Genomic DNA, 18,332 nt, shown 5'->3' with positions numbered 1-18,332 from the left:
CTTCAGAAATGGTCGTGTCGTCTGCAAATTTCCATATACTATTTGTGGGGGAACCATTGATACGTAGATCGTTAATCATGGCTAAGAACAGCCATGGACCAATCCTGGTTCCTTGTGGGACGCCCGCTGGAACTTGTAGGAAGTCAGATACACCTTCGGTTGATATCTTTACTCGCTGTAATCTATTTCGTAGAAAGTCCGTAATACAATTTACGATTGTGGGTTTTAAACCATAACTGAGTAATTTTGCAATTAGCAAATTATGATCAACTAAGTCGAAGGCTTTCCTGTAATAGAGTAAAGCTACTCTTATCGCTGAGCCTGTGCCATCGGTTTCAGTTAGCCATTTGTGTAACATTGAGATAAGAGCAAACGTTGTACACGAGCCTGGTACAAAACCAAATTGTGATGGATCCAAAGATCTAAGAAAGTCGGCCTCAGTCCTCTGTCAATGATGAATTTTTCTGCCACTTTTGATAAGGTTGACGTCAGAGAAATTGGCCTTAGATCTTTATAAAAGTCCGTGATCTTTGATTGTTTAGGGATGGGGGGAACGTCGGCCATCTTCCATGCTTGTGGGACTTTGCACGTTTGGAATGAGCAGTTGATAATATCAGCAACGGCAGGTGCTAATATATCGGCGTATGTCTTCAGTACCCAGTTTGGTAACTTGTCCGGACCATTCGCTTTTGTGGCGCTTAATTCACGTAAAGTTTTTGCGACCAACATTTCGGTAACTTGTATTGGTTCGTCGTCGTCTTCCTTCAAGACACATACGTCATTAGTTAGCGGATCGTAGTCTGCCATAACACTGATAAAGGCTTCATTGATCTTATTTGCTAGTTCGTAATCGTTGCAATTTAAGTTCGTAGTCAAGCTTGATCGAAAATCTGGGTTATGCTTTTCCGAAGAGCCACATAACAGTTTGATTTCGTGCCACCATCTGTGCGGTTTAATTTCCTTTAGTCCACGGACTTTAGATAGATAATAACTTTTTCGGCATCGCTTCCTTTCACGGTTTACTTTATTCCTTAAATGCCTGAATAAACCATCCTTTCCTCGTGAGAACGCCTTTTGCCTTTGAATAATGAGCCGTTTAAGTTGGTTAGTCATCCATGGACGATCAGACACATGAACTTTTATCGAACGTTCCGGCATCAGGATATCTAATCCACAATGGATAAGTAAGAGTTAATTACCGAGAACGAGGTTTCTTAGCGAGATACAACCCGAGGGGCGTGACCCGAATAAATCATATGAGGGCTACGCTCCCGAGGGATGTATCTCGCTAAGAAACCGATGTTCGAGGTAATTAACTAATTTAGTTCAAATTTGTAAGGATTTTACTAAGAATGATTGCTCCTTTGCTACGTGTAGTTGATTGAGCCTTACTAATTAGCGACTCAATGATAAATGTAAGCGTAAAGTAAATCGACAAGGCGAAACAAAGAAATGCAGTAAGTGGTGGGAGAAAAAACTTCAAGCATCGGTTAAGGCTACGGAAAAGAAATTTAAAGAAAATTACGAGTCACGCTTTGTGAATATCTTTTTGTTCGACCGCAGATTATCTATCTCTGTATCTGCATATGTTAAACACTTCTGGGAATATTTTGTCAATTAGACAGGACAATTGTTAATTTGGCTTTTGTTTTAATAGTACTCTAAATTTATACAAAAATTAGGTTAGACATGTAGATAAGGATAATTTTCTGATAGCATGCATGGTAGAGTGAGCGGCATATGTTGATGGTTGGATGAACTATGAGCGACAGAAACAGCGACGAAGATCTAGATTTCTATATCACGCAAAGTGCTTTTAGGGAGGCAAAATCAGATGAAGATATAGATTTATTAAACGGAATTCTTTTTGGGGACGAGAGCTTAGATGAACAAAACAAACTTTCGCGAGTGCCCATAGCTGATGCAAAGATAACGAAGAGAGTCATAGCAACAGTTTCCGATGCGGAGCTACAAAAAAGAAATGCTGAGCGTATACCAGCAGCCACAAGGCACAACACTAACTGGGCTGTTCGTGCTTGGCAAGAGTCGGCACAAATACGAAATAGCGAAGGCACAAGAAGCAGCCAAGATTTGTACGGGTTTGTTGAACCAGACATTGTAAATTTGAACAACAACAATGAACTTAATTACTGGCTCGCAAAATTTGTAGTGGAAATACGAAAGAAAAAACCTTGCGGTGAACCATACCCTCCAAACACGTTGTACCAATTGTGCTGTGGCATACAACGTCACTTTAGAGAGAATGGCCGACCAGAGTTAAATTTATTTGACAACCCGTGCTTCAAAACGTTTCAAGATTCGTTAGACGCCGAGATGAAAAGGTTGACTGGCCAAGGCTACGGTGTTAACGTTAGAGAAGCACAGGCGTTTACAGAAGAGCAAGAAAACAAATTATGGGATATGAAATTACTCGGTGGCCAGTCTCCCCAAGTGCTTCTTGATACGATGATTTTTTTGATTGGGAGGAGCTTTGCATTACGAAGTGGAAAAGAGCACAGAAATCTACGATTTGAACAATTTACATTAATTGAAGCTAATGAAACGGAACCCGAGAAACTTGTGTTTAATTCGTTTGGTGAGAAGAACAACCAAGGTGGTCTGAAACATAGGTCAATGAAGAGAAAGAGAATTGAACATTACAGCAACTCCGATGTGCCACAAAGATGCTTGGTCGGTTTATATAAAACGTACGTTGCAAAATGTCCCATGGATGTTTCAGGATGTTTCTACCTAGCTCCGAAACGGAAGATTAACACGGAGGATAAAGGTAGGTTTTCGAATCTATTTATTTACAAGTAGTGTAACTTATCAAAATCTGTTGAATTTATTTAGTAACAAGCTTTTACTCTGTCTTTGCTGCAGAATGGTTTACACGCAATCCAGTGGGACATAACGTGTTAGGCAACACAGTTCGTAGATTGTGCCAAACTGCGGGTATTGAAGGTCATTTCACAAACCATATAGTTTAAGGGCAACGACAGCAACAAGAGGTCTTATAAGAGGTGTACCGGAAAAGTTTATCATGGAGAGGACTGGACATCGGGATGTAAGGTCGTTGCAGAAATACGAAAGACCAGATATTCAAACAAAAATCGCAATTTCCAAATCTATGGATTGTGGCGTCAGAACAGGCGAGAAAACGAAAGTGAATAGTATGAATGAAGACCGAGTGCAGGATGTTCTTTTGAAGAGGAATACTACAGAGCAAGAGGAGCAGCTTGAAGATATGGAAAGAAAGAAGGCACGGATGGAAAACGGGGAGAGAAGTTGTTTTGATAAGTGTATTTTTAACTTTTTTTGAATTAACGTGTTTGACTTTGTGTGTTGAGAAAGATTGACTGAGAAAGTATGATAGTGTGGAACAACTGCTCTATCAACAGATTAGTTGTAGTAATTAATTTTTTGTCGTGATTTAATTTTAGCGTGCGTAAAAAGGTGTAGGGTGTTGTTTTTTTGCATTGGGTTTTATCTATATAAAACCTTACTTTTCTGGGGTTTATCTGTATAAAACCCAGAAAGCCGGGTTTTATATAGATAAAACCGGTGAATATTTAATCATCAATTCAATTCATGAACCCCGCTTTTCCCTGAGAAGATATCAAATCCCTCCCCTTGCTTTAAGATTCTAACCGAAATAAAACCCTATTGAGAACAATAGAAATCCGCAGAAATTTGAACTAAGATCGGTATAACACTGTTATGGATAAGATCGGTATACACTGTTACTCTTACAAAGTGGCACACAACAAGTTGTACCTCCGAACTTTTTGTCTTTAGTGGTTTTAGTTACTTCACTATTGTTATTTTCCATTTTTCAAGAAAAATATATCCAGAAACGGTCTAAATAGGTTGGCGGCCAAGCGAGCAATTTTATTTTGAATCGCGTGAATTTTACGTCGTTGAAAAACTCCACCAAGACGCATAAGCAGCAATGAAAAGCACTTAAAAGCACTTCAACACAACAGAAAATTTTTGAAACAAGAAAGCTCTATACTTCAAACGGTAACTTTTCGCGCCTAAAAAAGCTCAATGTTTTGGTTTTGGGAAAGAACACTTGATCAAACATGTGTTATTTTAGACCGACTAAGTCTGAAAACATTTTCGTGTCTCAGGCCGTGAGAAAGCAGTCGATTGCCGTATAACTCGGCGAAACGATCCCTCTTTGTTCCGCTTATTTTAAAAGTAATTTAACTGAACACATACCTTTCGATTGGAAAAGATAGCAAAATTTGTGTCTGGCCATCTTGAATCGAAGCCACAGCACGCTTCGGCAACTCTGTACGCCATGCTGAATATTTCAAGACATTTTCATCGTAGAAACCCGAGACAAGGAAAAAATATGAAGCAAGACGTACAGATTTGAAAAAAACTTTACCCGAAGTCAAAATGATAAAAGTTTTCCGTAAATTTTCACATCAAAAGCTTCTTTGTCTGTTCGAACACAGCAAGCGGCAATGATTAAAAATAGGTACGCAATGCGTACATGTGGGTAGCCGTAAACATTAACTGCGATAAACCTATTTTGTATTCAATGTCAAACGACAGGCTGCTATAGTAAATATCAACGAGTAAATAGCGAGTAAATATCAACTGATGCTTAAGGCCCTGTTACACGGTGCAATTTTTCTTGCAACTTGCAATTAAAATTCTTCTTTTGAGAGATGTAAATTTGCCAACTACCGAACTTTTGTCTTTATTACACTGCATGGCGTTTCTTACACTTACATTTTGAAGCCTCTTCACTAATTTACATCTCTTTAAAAGTAGAATTGCATTGCAAGTTGCAAGAAAAATTGCACCTTGTAACATGCCCTTTACTCTTACATTCTAATGCCAAACAAAACGGCAAAAATGCCCTATAGTTAGCTAGTTGAATACAGTTATAAAGAAGTCTATTTTATTACACAATCTATATATTATAATATTTTACTGTATTAAATACATTTTACTACAGATCAAAACATACATAAAAGCAGATTTACAAGAGATAGGAATGCATATTTTTAAGCAGAATAGTTGGCGAGAACAAAAAAGAGAGTAAGGTTCCAGAATAGTGGCACGAATCCTCTGATAACATAAAGCTTAGTTTAAAAGTAGAGAAAGAAGATTTCAGACGTTTTTAAATTATTTTGTTTTGATGTCCCTTGATTATCAACATGTCTTTGTTACATACAACATTGGTTATTTTGTTGATCAATGAATGTTATATAAGTTAATAAATGTTAGGATGGTTATTGCTCCAGTAAGATTATAAGGCTTGTTTGCCAAAGTTTATTGACAATAACAATCTGTTATCACCATTATAACTAAGATGATAATGTGATTTCATAGATCCAGAAGGAAGGTACAGGTGGTTTGCAATGTTGATTACAGATAACTTATCAGCATGGAGATAATAGCACTAGTTCCTAGGTCCAATAAGACTGCGAGGCTTGCATGTTTGCAAGTTTCATTGACAATATCTTATCACTGTGTTAATCAGTACAACAATCAGTCAACATTGAACACCATCATTCATCATTGATATAAATGTGCATTGCTGAGTAGAAGTTACCAGGAAGGTATGTCCTAGGACCTGGATTTTCCTCTACCAATACATCATTTGAAAGTCTCAGTAATAATGGCACATAAACATTGTGATGGTATATAATTTGAATACACCATAAGCACTATTCACTGTTCTTTCGACTCTTAATCAATTGGTTCTTAAGATATGACAAGCAAAATACATTAATATAAAACATTAATAGTATTTGATACCAAAGCTTGCCTTTCAGACAGCAGAAACTGTTTCAACGGTCTAGAAAATTGTGGTGTGAACCACTCCTGGAGTGATGAACTTCAATAATGATGCACATATTTGTAGCCTTAAACTTAATATTTTGTTTGAATATATCAGCAAAATGGCTGCCTTTTTATTTATACCTGCACAATGGCTGGTTTCAATTTTAATACCTGCACAATGGCAAGGTCTAACTTTAATACCTGCACAATGGCAAGGTTTTTGCTTGCCATATCTCAAGAAGCAATTGATTAAGAGTCAAAAGAAAGTGAATTGTGCTTATGGTATGTTCAAATTATATACTATCACAATGTTTATGTGCCATTCAAATAATGTGCCATTCAAATTCATTGCTTTCAAATAATGTGGAGGAAAATCTAGGTCCTAGGACATACCTTCCTGGTAACCACAACTGAAGCAATACACGTTTATATCAATGATGAATGATGGCATTCAATGTTGACTGATTGTAGGACTGATTACCACAGTGATAAGATATTGTCAATGAAAATTGCAAACAAGCCACGCAGTATTAATTAAAGATTTGTACGCTCGTATAATCCGGTTGTGATCAAAATTGCTCGGCAGTGGACAAATGAGCGATTGAAATGACAAATATTGACACAAATAATGCAACGTTGATTTTACCTTGACTTTTATACAGAAATTTGCCAAAACTCAAAGCAGCCCCTTCGAATAAAAATCTGATTAAACGTCGGAAATGTTTCGAGTGTTTCCTTCAGCGCCAATCTGTCCGAGTGATTACCGACGAGTGCCGAAGACCCTACCCTCCATGCTACGCGGACACTTTCGACTCTGACATAGTGGTTAGCCGCGCATGCGCAGCGGCTACCCACAAAAATTCTGCCGTGTTACTAAACTACCATGATCCTTTGCAATTCCGCAAGAGGTCCAATTAAAGGGGACTTTTGCCACTAGAACTAACATAATGAACATGTTAAGTACAGTCGTGAAAGAGGAACAATCAAAGACAACAGCCACAAGTACTAATACTCGGAAAACACTGCAAGGCACCGATCATCGTGTATCAAGTCAAAAAACAGCCCAGGAAGAATATGCCATACGATTTCCAGTGAAGCGTCAATGTAAAGAAGCTTCAAGCGAGTCATTGTTTGCCGGGTGAACAAGAGAAAGAAGATTTTCATTTAGCTCTAAAACTACAGCAACAAGAAATCGAAATCGATTCCGATGGCGTAGAATCAGTCAACTGCAGTGAGGACGAAGACCAGATACAATGCGAAGCAAACGCGCCTGCGGCTTTGTTATGTTTAAAAAGTCGGCGTAAATAGAACAATGGCACCGTTAATACAAATGCTATATATATTGCTACTAAATGTTAATTGTTTGGTCTGCGCCCTGATCCTATTAGACGGACGTTGATATTTAGGGATGCACCATTATATTTGCGGCTAGTTCATATTTATTTTTTTGAGTTTGATTTTTCAACGGTATGAGCTTTATCGTTTGTACAATTTATTAAATATTAAGTTCCGAAAATTTATTTAAAATCTAAGTTTACTGAAGTTCGTATGAAATTCATACATGAATTTGGGAACTTTTGCGTTCAGCTTTGTGTTGATTATAACATTTTTTTTCCTGAAATCGACATGTTACATATTTCTATTTTTAGCAAATCCTATAGCTAATGATAAACAGATAATGATAAACATAAACAGACGCGCTTCGGGTTATGTTGTCTCTTCTGTTCAAAGTTATAACAGTGCGTTCAATCATCACTTTTTTCTATTCAAAGCTACTAGAAATACATGCATACAAAGTCCCAAATAAACATATATTTCCATCATTGAAATTCTATAATACTCGTTTCTGCTGAATGATCGGAGTCGCAAAGTAAAATCCTATATCTTGGTACAATTATAAAGTCTACTCTCGAGCTATCAAATTCGACTATAATCATAATTGTGCTACGAATTGCTTTAAAAATAATACAGTTTTAGCGAAATTTCAATTGCTTTTTAAACAGATTCACCATTAAAAATAAATACTTTTCAAATCAAAATCATTTTAACGAAATCAACGAATAAATTCAAAGAGGTGTCATACATTTGTTGATAAATCCACATATTTATAAACTTACAAAATACTTGCATGCTTTAGAATACAAAATCTACCTATTTACCTGTTCAAAAACACTCCAAAAATGCTTCAAAATCGTTGATTTTTCAACATCTATTTGAATCAAAGTTTTTCGATCCGAAAACACCATTTACTTTACGTTTTGATCAATTTTACGATTGAATTTTTCCGTATATTTTCAAAACCATCCAAATGAAAAATTTTTTTTTAAAAATTTTATAATTCAAAATATCAGTTATGCTGACGCGAACCAAAATTTTAATTTAGCCAATCGCATGCTTCCAAACGTTTGTTAGTTACCAGTTGTAACTCGTCTTAAACTTACGCATGCGCATAACTTACAAAAACCCCCAACATCCATGACATAATGGCGGACAACTTTCATTTCGCATTTGCATTCCCGGGCGTAATTAAAATCTCCGGGCGGAATTAGTACCCTCGCCCGGTGCTTCACACCGGCTCGGGGATCAAACAGTAATTGTATTCATTATTTTACTTCCTCGCCTCGTCCCTCGCCACTGCTCGGCTTTGCTTACGTAAGACTTTCTATACTTCAAGGTAACCTGTATATTCGAAAAATCCTTTCATGTCTCCAGGTGTAATTGCCTCTAATGAAGTGTACATGTTATATATGCATTCAGGAATTGTTATGTTCGTACAGTCTCCAAATCTATACTTCAATAACGTACGCATCTTTCCAAACACGTATTCTGCAGGGTTGAAATCGGGCGAGTAAGCAGGCATATATACCAGTTCTATGTCAATATCATTTAAAAATTCTCTTAAGATTCTGCCTCCATCGTAGTGATGGGTTCCGCAATTGTCCATAACAATAACAGAACCAGGTTCTAACACGGGCTGTCCAGTTCGAACATTTATAGAGTCGGAAGCTTCTTCAAAAAATTTGAGAAAATCTAAGGTATCTGCACTCCAGTCAACTGTATTTGCGTAATCTACGCCAGTTAGTGAACACATAAGGTTAACCGTTGTATTTGCAGTTTCGGCGTACCTCTGAAATTCTACCGCTCTTTCTCTCATCGGGGCATGCCCGTATCTTCGCGCAGTGTGCTTTGGTAATTTTAAACCACATTCATCAAAAAATTTGAGAGTATATGGATTTTTACCATGCAGGTATTCGATGAAAACCTGTGAATATGCCATGTTTTGTAAAGTGCATCGTTCTTGTGCAATTGTTACGAAATGCGAATATATGTAATTTAGCATTGTTAAAAAACACAAGGTCAATATCGACGAGGAACTTACTTGGGGAACACGTCATATAAAATGAAGTGTAAAGTAAATATTATTATGACCCTTCGGAATCACAAAATTACTTTTCCTGTCATAAGGTCACAGCCCATGGGATTTTCCTCCGAAACAATAGTATGTCGTACAAAGTACAAGTGTCACGACTCAAGAACATAAGTTCTTAGCGGATACTAGTTTATGTCAATCATGTCTTTGTTATATTTTGCTCGGTTAAGCACTTGAAGCCTTACGTCACTAAAAGCCTAATTCGATGAAATTATTTGTAAAATAGTTTATAAGTTGAGATACGGTTCACAGAGTAATAAGTTGATGCTTGTGCTTTAAGTTGATGATAAATAGTTTAAGTTGTGAACAAGTTTTAACAGTGATCGATTAAGTAAAAGACCAACTTGACTAGTGCGTCACCGGCCTTAAGTAAACAAAGTATGAGAGCTGGACCGAGCTTCTAACGCCAACCCACACTTACAACCTACAACGCTGATTGGATTGTGTGAATCACACCATCTTGCACAGGGCGTCTTCAAGATCCCCTCAAATTTTATTATAAAAGGAGGCGCACAGCAACAGAACATTCAGTGGACTAAACACGAGAGTGGACTAAAAAGAGTGGACTAAGCACGAGAGTGGACTAAACACGAGAGTGGGCTAAACACGAGAGTGGACTAAAAGGAGTGGACTAGTGGAGTAAAAAGTATATGAAACGTTGGAGAAGCTCAACCTGACAGAACAGACAGCCAAGACGAGAACAGAAAACAAAGAGGTCCGAAAGGACGAATAATCCGAAGAGAAGAGAAGAATGAGAAAGAAGAGAACTTTAGTGAACTTTAGTAAAAACGTTGTAAAAGATCTCCTACCTTGCGCATATAGAAATAACATAATATAGACTTAACATTTGGTGCAGGATCGGCCTTACAAAACGTTTCGGAAACTCAATCAGTCCACTATTAGTATATACTCACAAGAAATCAGAACAATCAATATTACAAACATTGCTTAGAAACAGGTGCTGAAGCGACCTGATGACTGGTTCGAAAGAAACGCACGCTCTGTATTTATCCATACTTCTACTTACGGCAATGCTAGACTTTGTTTCACGTTTTGGATGTCTCTTCAAGACAGCTGTCCACAACCTCTACACTTCCCATGAACTAGAATTGAAACTACAATCGTTTTGCCCTCAGTCTGCAGTCCAAGACGAGTTTGGCAATATGTTCTTCCTCTATCCTAATATGATGGCTATGTCGAATATCTAGCCAACGAGGTACCAGTGGAAGCCTCCGTGGTCGTTGAAATACGACTACTGAGAGTCTGAGACGTATGAAAGTTTCAGAATTTACCGGATCCTTCCTGATGGTCAGCGCGTTTATAAATGGACATGAAACTGGACACATTTTAAGATTTGTATAATTTAAGTTTTTGTCATTGACATGACATGTTACATGTATATGTTATTATGTCTGTTTTTGTTCGATAATATTAAACACGAGAGTATAGCTGTTCAACTAAAATTCCTTAGGTACACTCAGCATGCTCATTAAACATGTTGCCGTAGGATAGCGCATGCATGTTTTTAATTGGGTCAGTGTATAAATTTCATTCTGACGCTTTTAGTTATGCGTCATTCGTTGAAAATATATTTTTCTCTTCCCCCGGGACAGTCAAGGGTCTCCCAAACTTGTTGTAATAGATTATAATTCTTTTTAAGCTAAAAGCTTAAATATTAGGCACATTCTTGTTTTCTCTATGTAGACTCGGTATTATATTGTTGATGAAAACCTACATTTTGGAGTTTGGTTTGCTGTGCATGGCGTTTAAAATTTAAAATGAGTTTCAGTAATATTAAGAAATATACGTGTAAAATTTGTTTGCATGAGTTGAAATATTTTGAAGAATTATTAAGACGTATATATAGGTTTAGGTTATTATTATGGAGAGATGTTTTGTCGGAAGAGCTTTATAATAATTTCCTGTTATGTGAAGTTGATCAACCAAAAATCTGAATACAATAGACCTTATGCATAATGACGTCATAACACCTTAAGCGCGCGGTTAATTATGGTCTTTGTGGTCACAGAGCGGGAAAATAATTTCAAGATGGCTACTGTCGAAAGTGAGTGTTTTGAAGTTCTTAACTGTCTTTTAAAGGCTGTTCAAGCCAACGAGGATTCTAGTTCTTTTGAGAACTCTTGCACGGATCCTCTGCGGTTGGATAACTCTGAAAGTCAGTGCACTAGTCGGCTTTCTTCGTCGAATTTTACGAGGCCATGTGGAGGTGCTGGAGGTTATACGTGTTGTGTTCCTGGTTGTTAAAGCAACCACAAAAGGAATCCAGAGCTTTCCTTTTATAGCATTCCTAGTGGTAAAAGTGAAGAGTCGAAAGAACTTCGAAAGAAGTGGATTAATCTCATTTCACGCAGGGATTTCTCTCCTACAATTGGTCATAGAATTTGTTCGTTGCATTTTCCTGGGGGACGTAAAACCTATTTAAACAACCTTCCTACGATTGTTCCCAAAGCAACCAGACCTACACCAACGAAACCTCGTTCAACGGTAAAGGCAAAAAATCGGACTCTTGTATCATGTACAAAATCTGTACCTGCTAAACGCAGACCTTTTTCAGAACTTGATGATAACAATAATTCATCACGCTCAATAGAAGAACCAGATAAAATGGCTACACCTGTAAATGAGAATATTGATCCTATTGCTTGTTTACAAGAACAAACGGAAAAACTTTTAGCAACTAATGAGAAACTTAAGGAGGAGAATGGAAGACTTAAAAATGAAAATAAATGTCAAAAAGATGAGATAAGAGGATTAACGGAGCAACTGGAACAAGAGAGGAAAAGAATACGTTTTTCAATTGAATGTTTTAAGGACAATGACATTCTCATTAGGTTTTATACGGGGCTGGAAGACTACAAAACCTTCAAAACATTGTTTGATTCATTTGGACCGGCAGTGAATAATCTGGTGTATTATGGTACCAAGACTGATTTGGAAAGGTTAAGCTCTGAAGATGTAATTAAACGTGGACCTAAAAGAACAAATTCACCTGAACAGGAATTTTTCCTTGTGTTGGCTCGCTTGCGATTGGGGCTTTTAGAAGAAGATATAGCGACCAGAGCTGGGTTGTCTCAATCACATATGTCAAGAATATTTATTACTTGGGTTGACTTCTTGCATTCAAGGTTACGTAGCTTTCCAATTTGGCCATCCAGAAAAGCAGTTGATAATTCAATGCCAGCTTCATTTAGAGATATGTATCCTTCGACACGAGTTATTATTGATTGCACAGAAATATTTATTGAAAAACCAAATTCTTTTAGAAGTCAAAGTGCAACATTCTCCACTTACAAAAGCCACAACACTGCCAAGGGTTTAGTTGGCATAAGCCCATCAGGAGCTGTCACTTTTGTATCGGATTTGTATGCAGGAAGATCAAGTGATCAACAAATTACTATTGATTGTGGAATTCTGAACTTGGTAGAAAATGGAGACTCAATTATGGCTGATAGAGGATTTGATATTGAGCACAATTTACCAGATGGAGTGTCACTAAATATACCACCATTCATGCGTGAGAAAGAGCACTTGTCAATTGAAGAGGAAACCAAGACTCGAAGAATAGCTTCTGTTAGGATCCATGTGGAGCGGGCAATTGCCAGAATAAAGAATTTTAAAATTTTAAGTACAGTCTTTCCAATTTCCATGGCAGCAAATTTAAACAAAATTTGGGTGATTTGTTGTTACCTTTCTAACTTTTTACCACCACTACTTGTAGAAAATAACAAGCTGGACTAGATGATAGTTTTTCTGCAATCCTCCTTGCTTTATTATTTATTCGGCCTAACAAGATGATTTTACCTGACATTGACATGGCTGGAGTTAACCTTTTAAAAGGCAACCCTATAGCATTTCATTCTATCAAAGGCTTAAAATTTGCCCATAATAAAGGCTAGGTCCAAAACATTTTCACATTAAATCCATTGTAGGCTGTGAAACTTTATTAAACTTTGTGTGTCCTACCCCTTAATGGTTAATCTATTCTTTAACCCATTAAGTGCCAGGGTTTCCCCAGACAAGTAAAATCATCTGGCGTTTGTTAAAAAAAAATAAGTAGGGCGCACTGGGGCACTTTGCCAGTTAATGAGTTAAAGGTATTTGCATCTATTATTTGGAATTTTTAACAGAAATATACTAGAGTAGAGGGGTAACCTTCACCTTACTCCCAATAAAAGCCTTTGAAAGTTTTTAGAGTGTTACAAAACTGTAACCATTTTGTGGCTCATGAACTCTTTAACCTATTAATTAAAGTGGCAATGCACCCCAGTGCTCCCTACTTATTTTTTTGACAAACACCAGGCGATTTTACTTGTCAATGGAGAAGCCCTGGTGCTTAATGCAGTGGTGCAGCCAGCCCAACAAATTAGTCATGCTATGCAAATTTTAACTTATTATTCATTTCTTTAGAAATTGATTGTTTTCATGGTCTATGAACACGAAATTATTTGCATAGCATGACCAAATTGTCAGGCTGGCTTCGCTACTGGCTTAATGCGTTAAGCAGCAATGCACTCCGATGTGCCCTAGTTTATTATTTTACTACATGTCTAATGCCAGATGACTTGTCAAGTAGAGAGTGTTGCCACTCAATGGGTTAAACAACAGTAATAACGTGTTGCTTGAGGACAGGATTTCATTAGTCAATGAAGTTAATCTAGGAAATTAGCTTCTCGAATTATCACAGTTGATACATATACTTTACCTTGCTCCTTCAATATTGTCTTAATTAAGTACTATTTAAAGCATGCACAGGAGTGTTTTATCATATTTAAAATGCAAGTGCGCAGCACGAGCATTTCACATATGATAAAACAGGACTACAAATGCTTTAAATGACCAAAAACATGAATACAATAGATGCTGTCTCATTAGTATTCTTTGTTGCTGATTAGTGTGGACTGTATATAAAGAATACTAATGAAGATGAGTTTTATCAGGTATATAGCCACTTCAAGTGACATATTTTGGTATAAGTAAAAAAGCCAGTAAAAAACAATTGATGTGTGTTTTATTAATGTCATTTACAAGAAGGAAGAATAAATGAAAAGTAAAATGATGTTAGTTCTGGCAGCATTTTGTTCTCCCACAAAGAAGTGTCCTTATAGATACGCTGAACATGCATATCAGCATTGGTGTATACCACAAAATCAATCCAGGGTAAATTTAAAATGTTCAAGACACCTTAACATTGATAATAATATGCATGGTTCACTTTAAGTTCTAATCCACTTTCGCTTTTTTTTAAATAAAAACCTTTGACACTTTGTGCAGTTTCATTAACATTCATTTCTTTCACTGAGTAAGGACACTTAACTTCAATGCATCCAACTGGAACACCATCTTTTATGACAATTCCATCAGGGCTACAACCCAGCCATGGCCACTGGGGACTGATGACTAACCCACAACATGTGACAAAAGCACTGCCTTTTAATGTTACATCTTGATATTTAGCAATTGCATTACTTTCATTATCCAGGCCCCACTGTACAGATGCAGGCACTTTTCTTTTCTCATGATCAACACATAAAATTGATTCAATCAGTGAAGCTGGATGGTTTTTCTTTCTATATTTGATAACTTTGCCAAAAATTGAAGCAGTAAGCCTTTTAGATCGTTCAGCGTACCATTGAGGATCTTTGTTTTGCCTCATAGTACTCAAACATATATCCTTAGCAGTGGATACAGTCAACCCAACTTTTGTTTTTACTAGTTCTAGTTGTTCTGGGCTGTAATCAGATGGAGGGGTGTAACCATTTGGCACATTTTTAAAGATCTGATCAACCAGTTGACTTGGTGGTATTTGCGTTGGAATAGGAACAGAGCTGTTGTCCAGTTTTCTATTTTGCAACTGATTACAAGATGTCTCGAAAAGTTCACATGGCTTATAGTTATTTGAGGCTATAGCTTCACGAAATAGTGAAGCGCAATTGGCTTTCTCAAATGCATTTGCCATAGACTTAATTTCTTCTGCAGTCACAGTCCGAGCAAATGGTGGAGTAGCACAATAGTCTTCCCTACTCCCTTTTACAATATACCTTTTGGCAGGTTTGTTCACATCAACTTTTTCAAATAGCATTTCTTCAAATTTAACACCTTTGTCCAGGGTCTTTGAGCTTCCAGAGGGCACACTCCATTTTTGAGGAAGTTGTGTGCATGTCAATTCCACAGGAACGTGTTTCAAATTCAGATTGACAAAGTCCAAAATAGTGTACAATAGAGCAGCTACGTGTTTGCAGCAACCTCCTTGGCCAGCCTTACAAGAACACTTAGCATATTCCACTTCACCGTTAACTTGGATTAATGAACATAAACAGGATAGCTGACGCTCTTCATGGAAGCACCAACACGCGCTTTCACCACCAACAACAGCTTCGAGGCTTGCACATTTGGCTTGACAAAAGTACTTTTTACATAACCTTCTTTCCATAGTCCATAGCCTTTCTTCATATTTCGATAAGCTTTTGGAGCCTTTTATCAGGCATTGTACGGCTATTTTTACAAGCTTATTCTCCAGCTTTTCATGAGTAAATCCTGGAAGTTTCTCTAAGCATTTTATCCAATCACGGTTGTCAGAATTGAAGATATCTTCACTTGTTTCCGACTCTACCAGCTTTCGAGGACATGCAGTACCTCCACATGGCCTCGTAAAATTCGACGAAGAAGCCGACTAGTGCACTGACTTTCAGAGTTATCCAACCGCAGAGGATCCGTGCAAGAGTTCTCAAAAGAACTAGAATCCTCGTTGGCTTGAACAGCCTTTAAAAGACAGTTAACTTCAAAACACTCACTTTCGACAGTAGCCATCTTGATTTTCCCGCTCTGTGACCACAAAGACCATAATTAACCGCGCGCTTAAGGTGTTATGACGTCATTATGCATAAGGTCTATTTCGCTGTTGGAATGATAAGATATTTTATGAAATTTGAATAATTTTTGGTACACTTTCTGAGTACTTTTCTTAAGTACCGAATAAAACGACAAGAGAACAGTTTACAAGCCACGAGACAGTCATCACAAAGCATACAAAGAATATTTAAAAAATCAACTTTTAAAATGAACAGTCCTCATGGTATTGAAAGAAATATTCTCAATGTTGTAACATATGTAATTTGAGTAATAAAATATTTTCTTCGCAAATCCTAAGTTTGTATTTATAATTATGTATAGCGTGAGCGCACAGCTCAGTGAGCTCCATATATATCTGGAGTAAGAACTTGAGACTTCCGTGAGGCCAAAAAGTGAAGCCAAAGATGGCGGATATTGAAGCGCTATAGTACGTCAGTTTCAGTCTTCCTATATGTGCGCAGTTATCTAAATTCGTATTTTTTAACTTTATTTTTTCCTATTTTGAGTAAAAATGAGGGGAATTTCAATGAGAGGTATAATACTAATGTTTGATACTGAGATACTTTTATATTTTAATTAAATTAACCAAGAAATAAGCGATTTCTCACTAAGAAAGCTACGGAGTGGCGGGTTGTTGATGTTTTCGGCTTTTCGCAAATCACTGACAACATTTACTACAGAATATGCTTCCCAAAAAAGATAGATACTAGTAAAACTTTTCTGAGTTCAATTCATCTGTATCAGGCTTTCATTCATGTAAAAAGTAATAGGAAAGAAAATTATGCTGAAAAACGTACGGGTTTGAAATATTGGCTACTAATATATGATTATGAAATTTATAAACAAGACTCATAATGCACGTAAAAGAAACCTTAAAAAGAGCTCTATTATAGGAAAGCTAACCAAAAAATAAAGGAAAACCAGAGTTAAAGCGTTTCGAAACAAAAAACGAAACAAAAAACTGAAAACATGAGGTGAAAATATATGGAAATAAATCAAAATTAAAGGTATGTGCGTAGTTGAATTTATGGCGAAAAATGCATATTTACTCACACTTACAGTCGGAAAATGCGGCACCCACATTGAGTAAATGCAAAGAATCACATTCTCAGTAAAATGAATAAATTTTTTCCATTCTTGTGCTCGCAAAATGATGAAAAACACGAAAATCTGAGGGTTTCGGGAACGTCACTCCCGGTCAAAAACAATGAGAAATATTTGGCCGCGCGAGTTAGGAGACTGAAACTGACGTACAATAGCACTTCCATCTCCGCCATCTTTGGCTTCACTTTTTGTACCCAAAGTTCTTACTCCAGATATATTTGGAGCTCACTGGCACAGCCCTCTCACGTAAGTCATTCCACGTGTAAGCTATGTTGCAATAACACACTTGTGCCGATAACATCATCTCGCGTGGAGGCCGCGCATACTTTCGGTAAAAACCGACTGTTCCCGAGAAAAACGGTCTCCCCAAGTTGCCTTTACTTAAATCCTTCACAACTCTCATCCTGGTCGGTCTTTAGTGGGTATCACACAGCGGATGAATCGCGCCATTCGCCCTCCACATCATCATAGCCGTATCAAATAGCGAACGATCGACCTAGTTCAGGGCAAAAGAATTCACAGCATTTAGGGTTGTTCTTGTTGCAAACCATTCGTAGAGATTGCGGTCGCAGGCACTCCATGTAAGCACACCATTGCTGTGTTTTCTCGTGCAATATCTGTTCGATGTGCGATATTTATTTTCATGCTTTCCTTTGTTTTTTCGGGCGAGTATGTTCAGGTTCGTCCTGTCATTAAACATATTACCAGTAATATACATATATATACATATATATATATATATATATATAATATATATATATATATATATATTATATATTATATATATATATATAATATATATATATATATATATATATATATATATATATATATATATACATACACCCATTTGCAAAAACGTTGGCCTCAGATAGATAGATAGATAGATACTCGAAATCTAATTAGAATTGCATATGTTGTGTAATATGATTGAAATCCCATGCAAATGTAATCATATGCAATTCTAATTAGACTTCGAGTATCTATCTATCTATCTATCTGCGGCCAACGTTTTTGCAAATGGGTGTATATATATATATATATATAATATATATATATTATATATATATATATATATATATATATATATGAAGGTGCTTGTGGAAACATGTCTGGTATATTA

The 18,332-nt window shown here is 36.8% G+C and overlaps 1 protein-coding gene and 2 pseudogenes across 1 annotated transcript; 2 read left to right on the top strand and 1 right to left on the bottom strand.

The window, feature by feature from the left end:
- The first annotated feature begins 1,761 nt into the window (after nucleotides 1–1,761).
- On the top strand, nucleotides 1,762–3,322 carry LOC114543590 (annotated as a pseudogene).
- An 8,538-nt stretch (nucleotides 3,323–11,860) lies between these two features.
- Nucleotides 11,861–12,994, top strand: LOC114543593. The gene has a single exon (XM_028562514.1). The coding sequence runs from the start codon at nucleotides 11,861–11,863 to the stop codon at nucleotides 12,992–12,994; it is 1,134 nt and encodes a 377-aa protein (XP_028418315.1).
- Nucleotides 12,995–14,274: 1,280 nt separating this feature from the next.
- Nucleotides 14,275–15,592, bottom strand: LOC114543592 (annotated as a pseudogene).
- Between the last annotated feature and the right edge of the window lie 2,740 nt (nucleotides 15,593–18,332).

This window comes from Dendronephthya gigantea, unplaced genomic scaffold (genome assembly GCF_004324835.1).
Source record: "Dendronephthya gigantea isolate DGI-Jeju-01 unplaced genomic scaffold, DenGig_1.0 000492F, whole genome shotgun sequence".
NCBI lineage: Eukaryota > Metazoa > Cnidaria > Anthozoa > Malacalcyonacea > Nephtheidae > Dendronephthya > Dendronephthya gigantea.
This window is presented reverse-complemented; position numbering and strand designations above follow the sequence as displayed.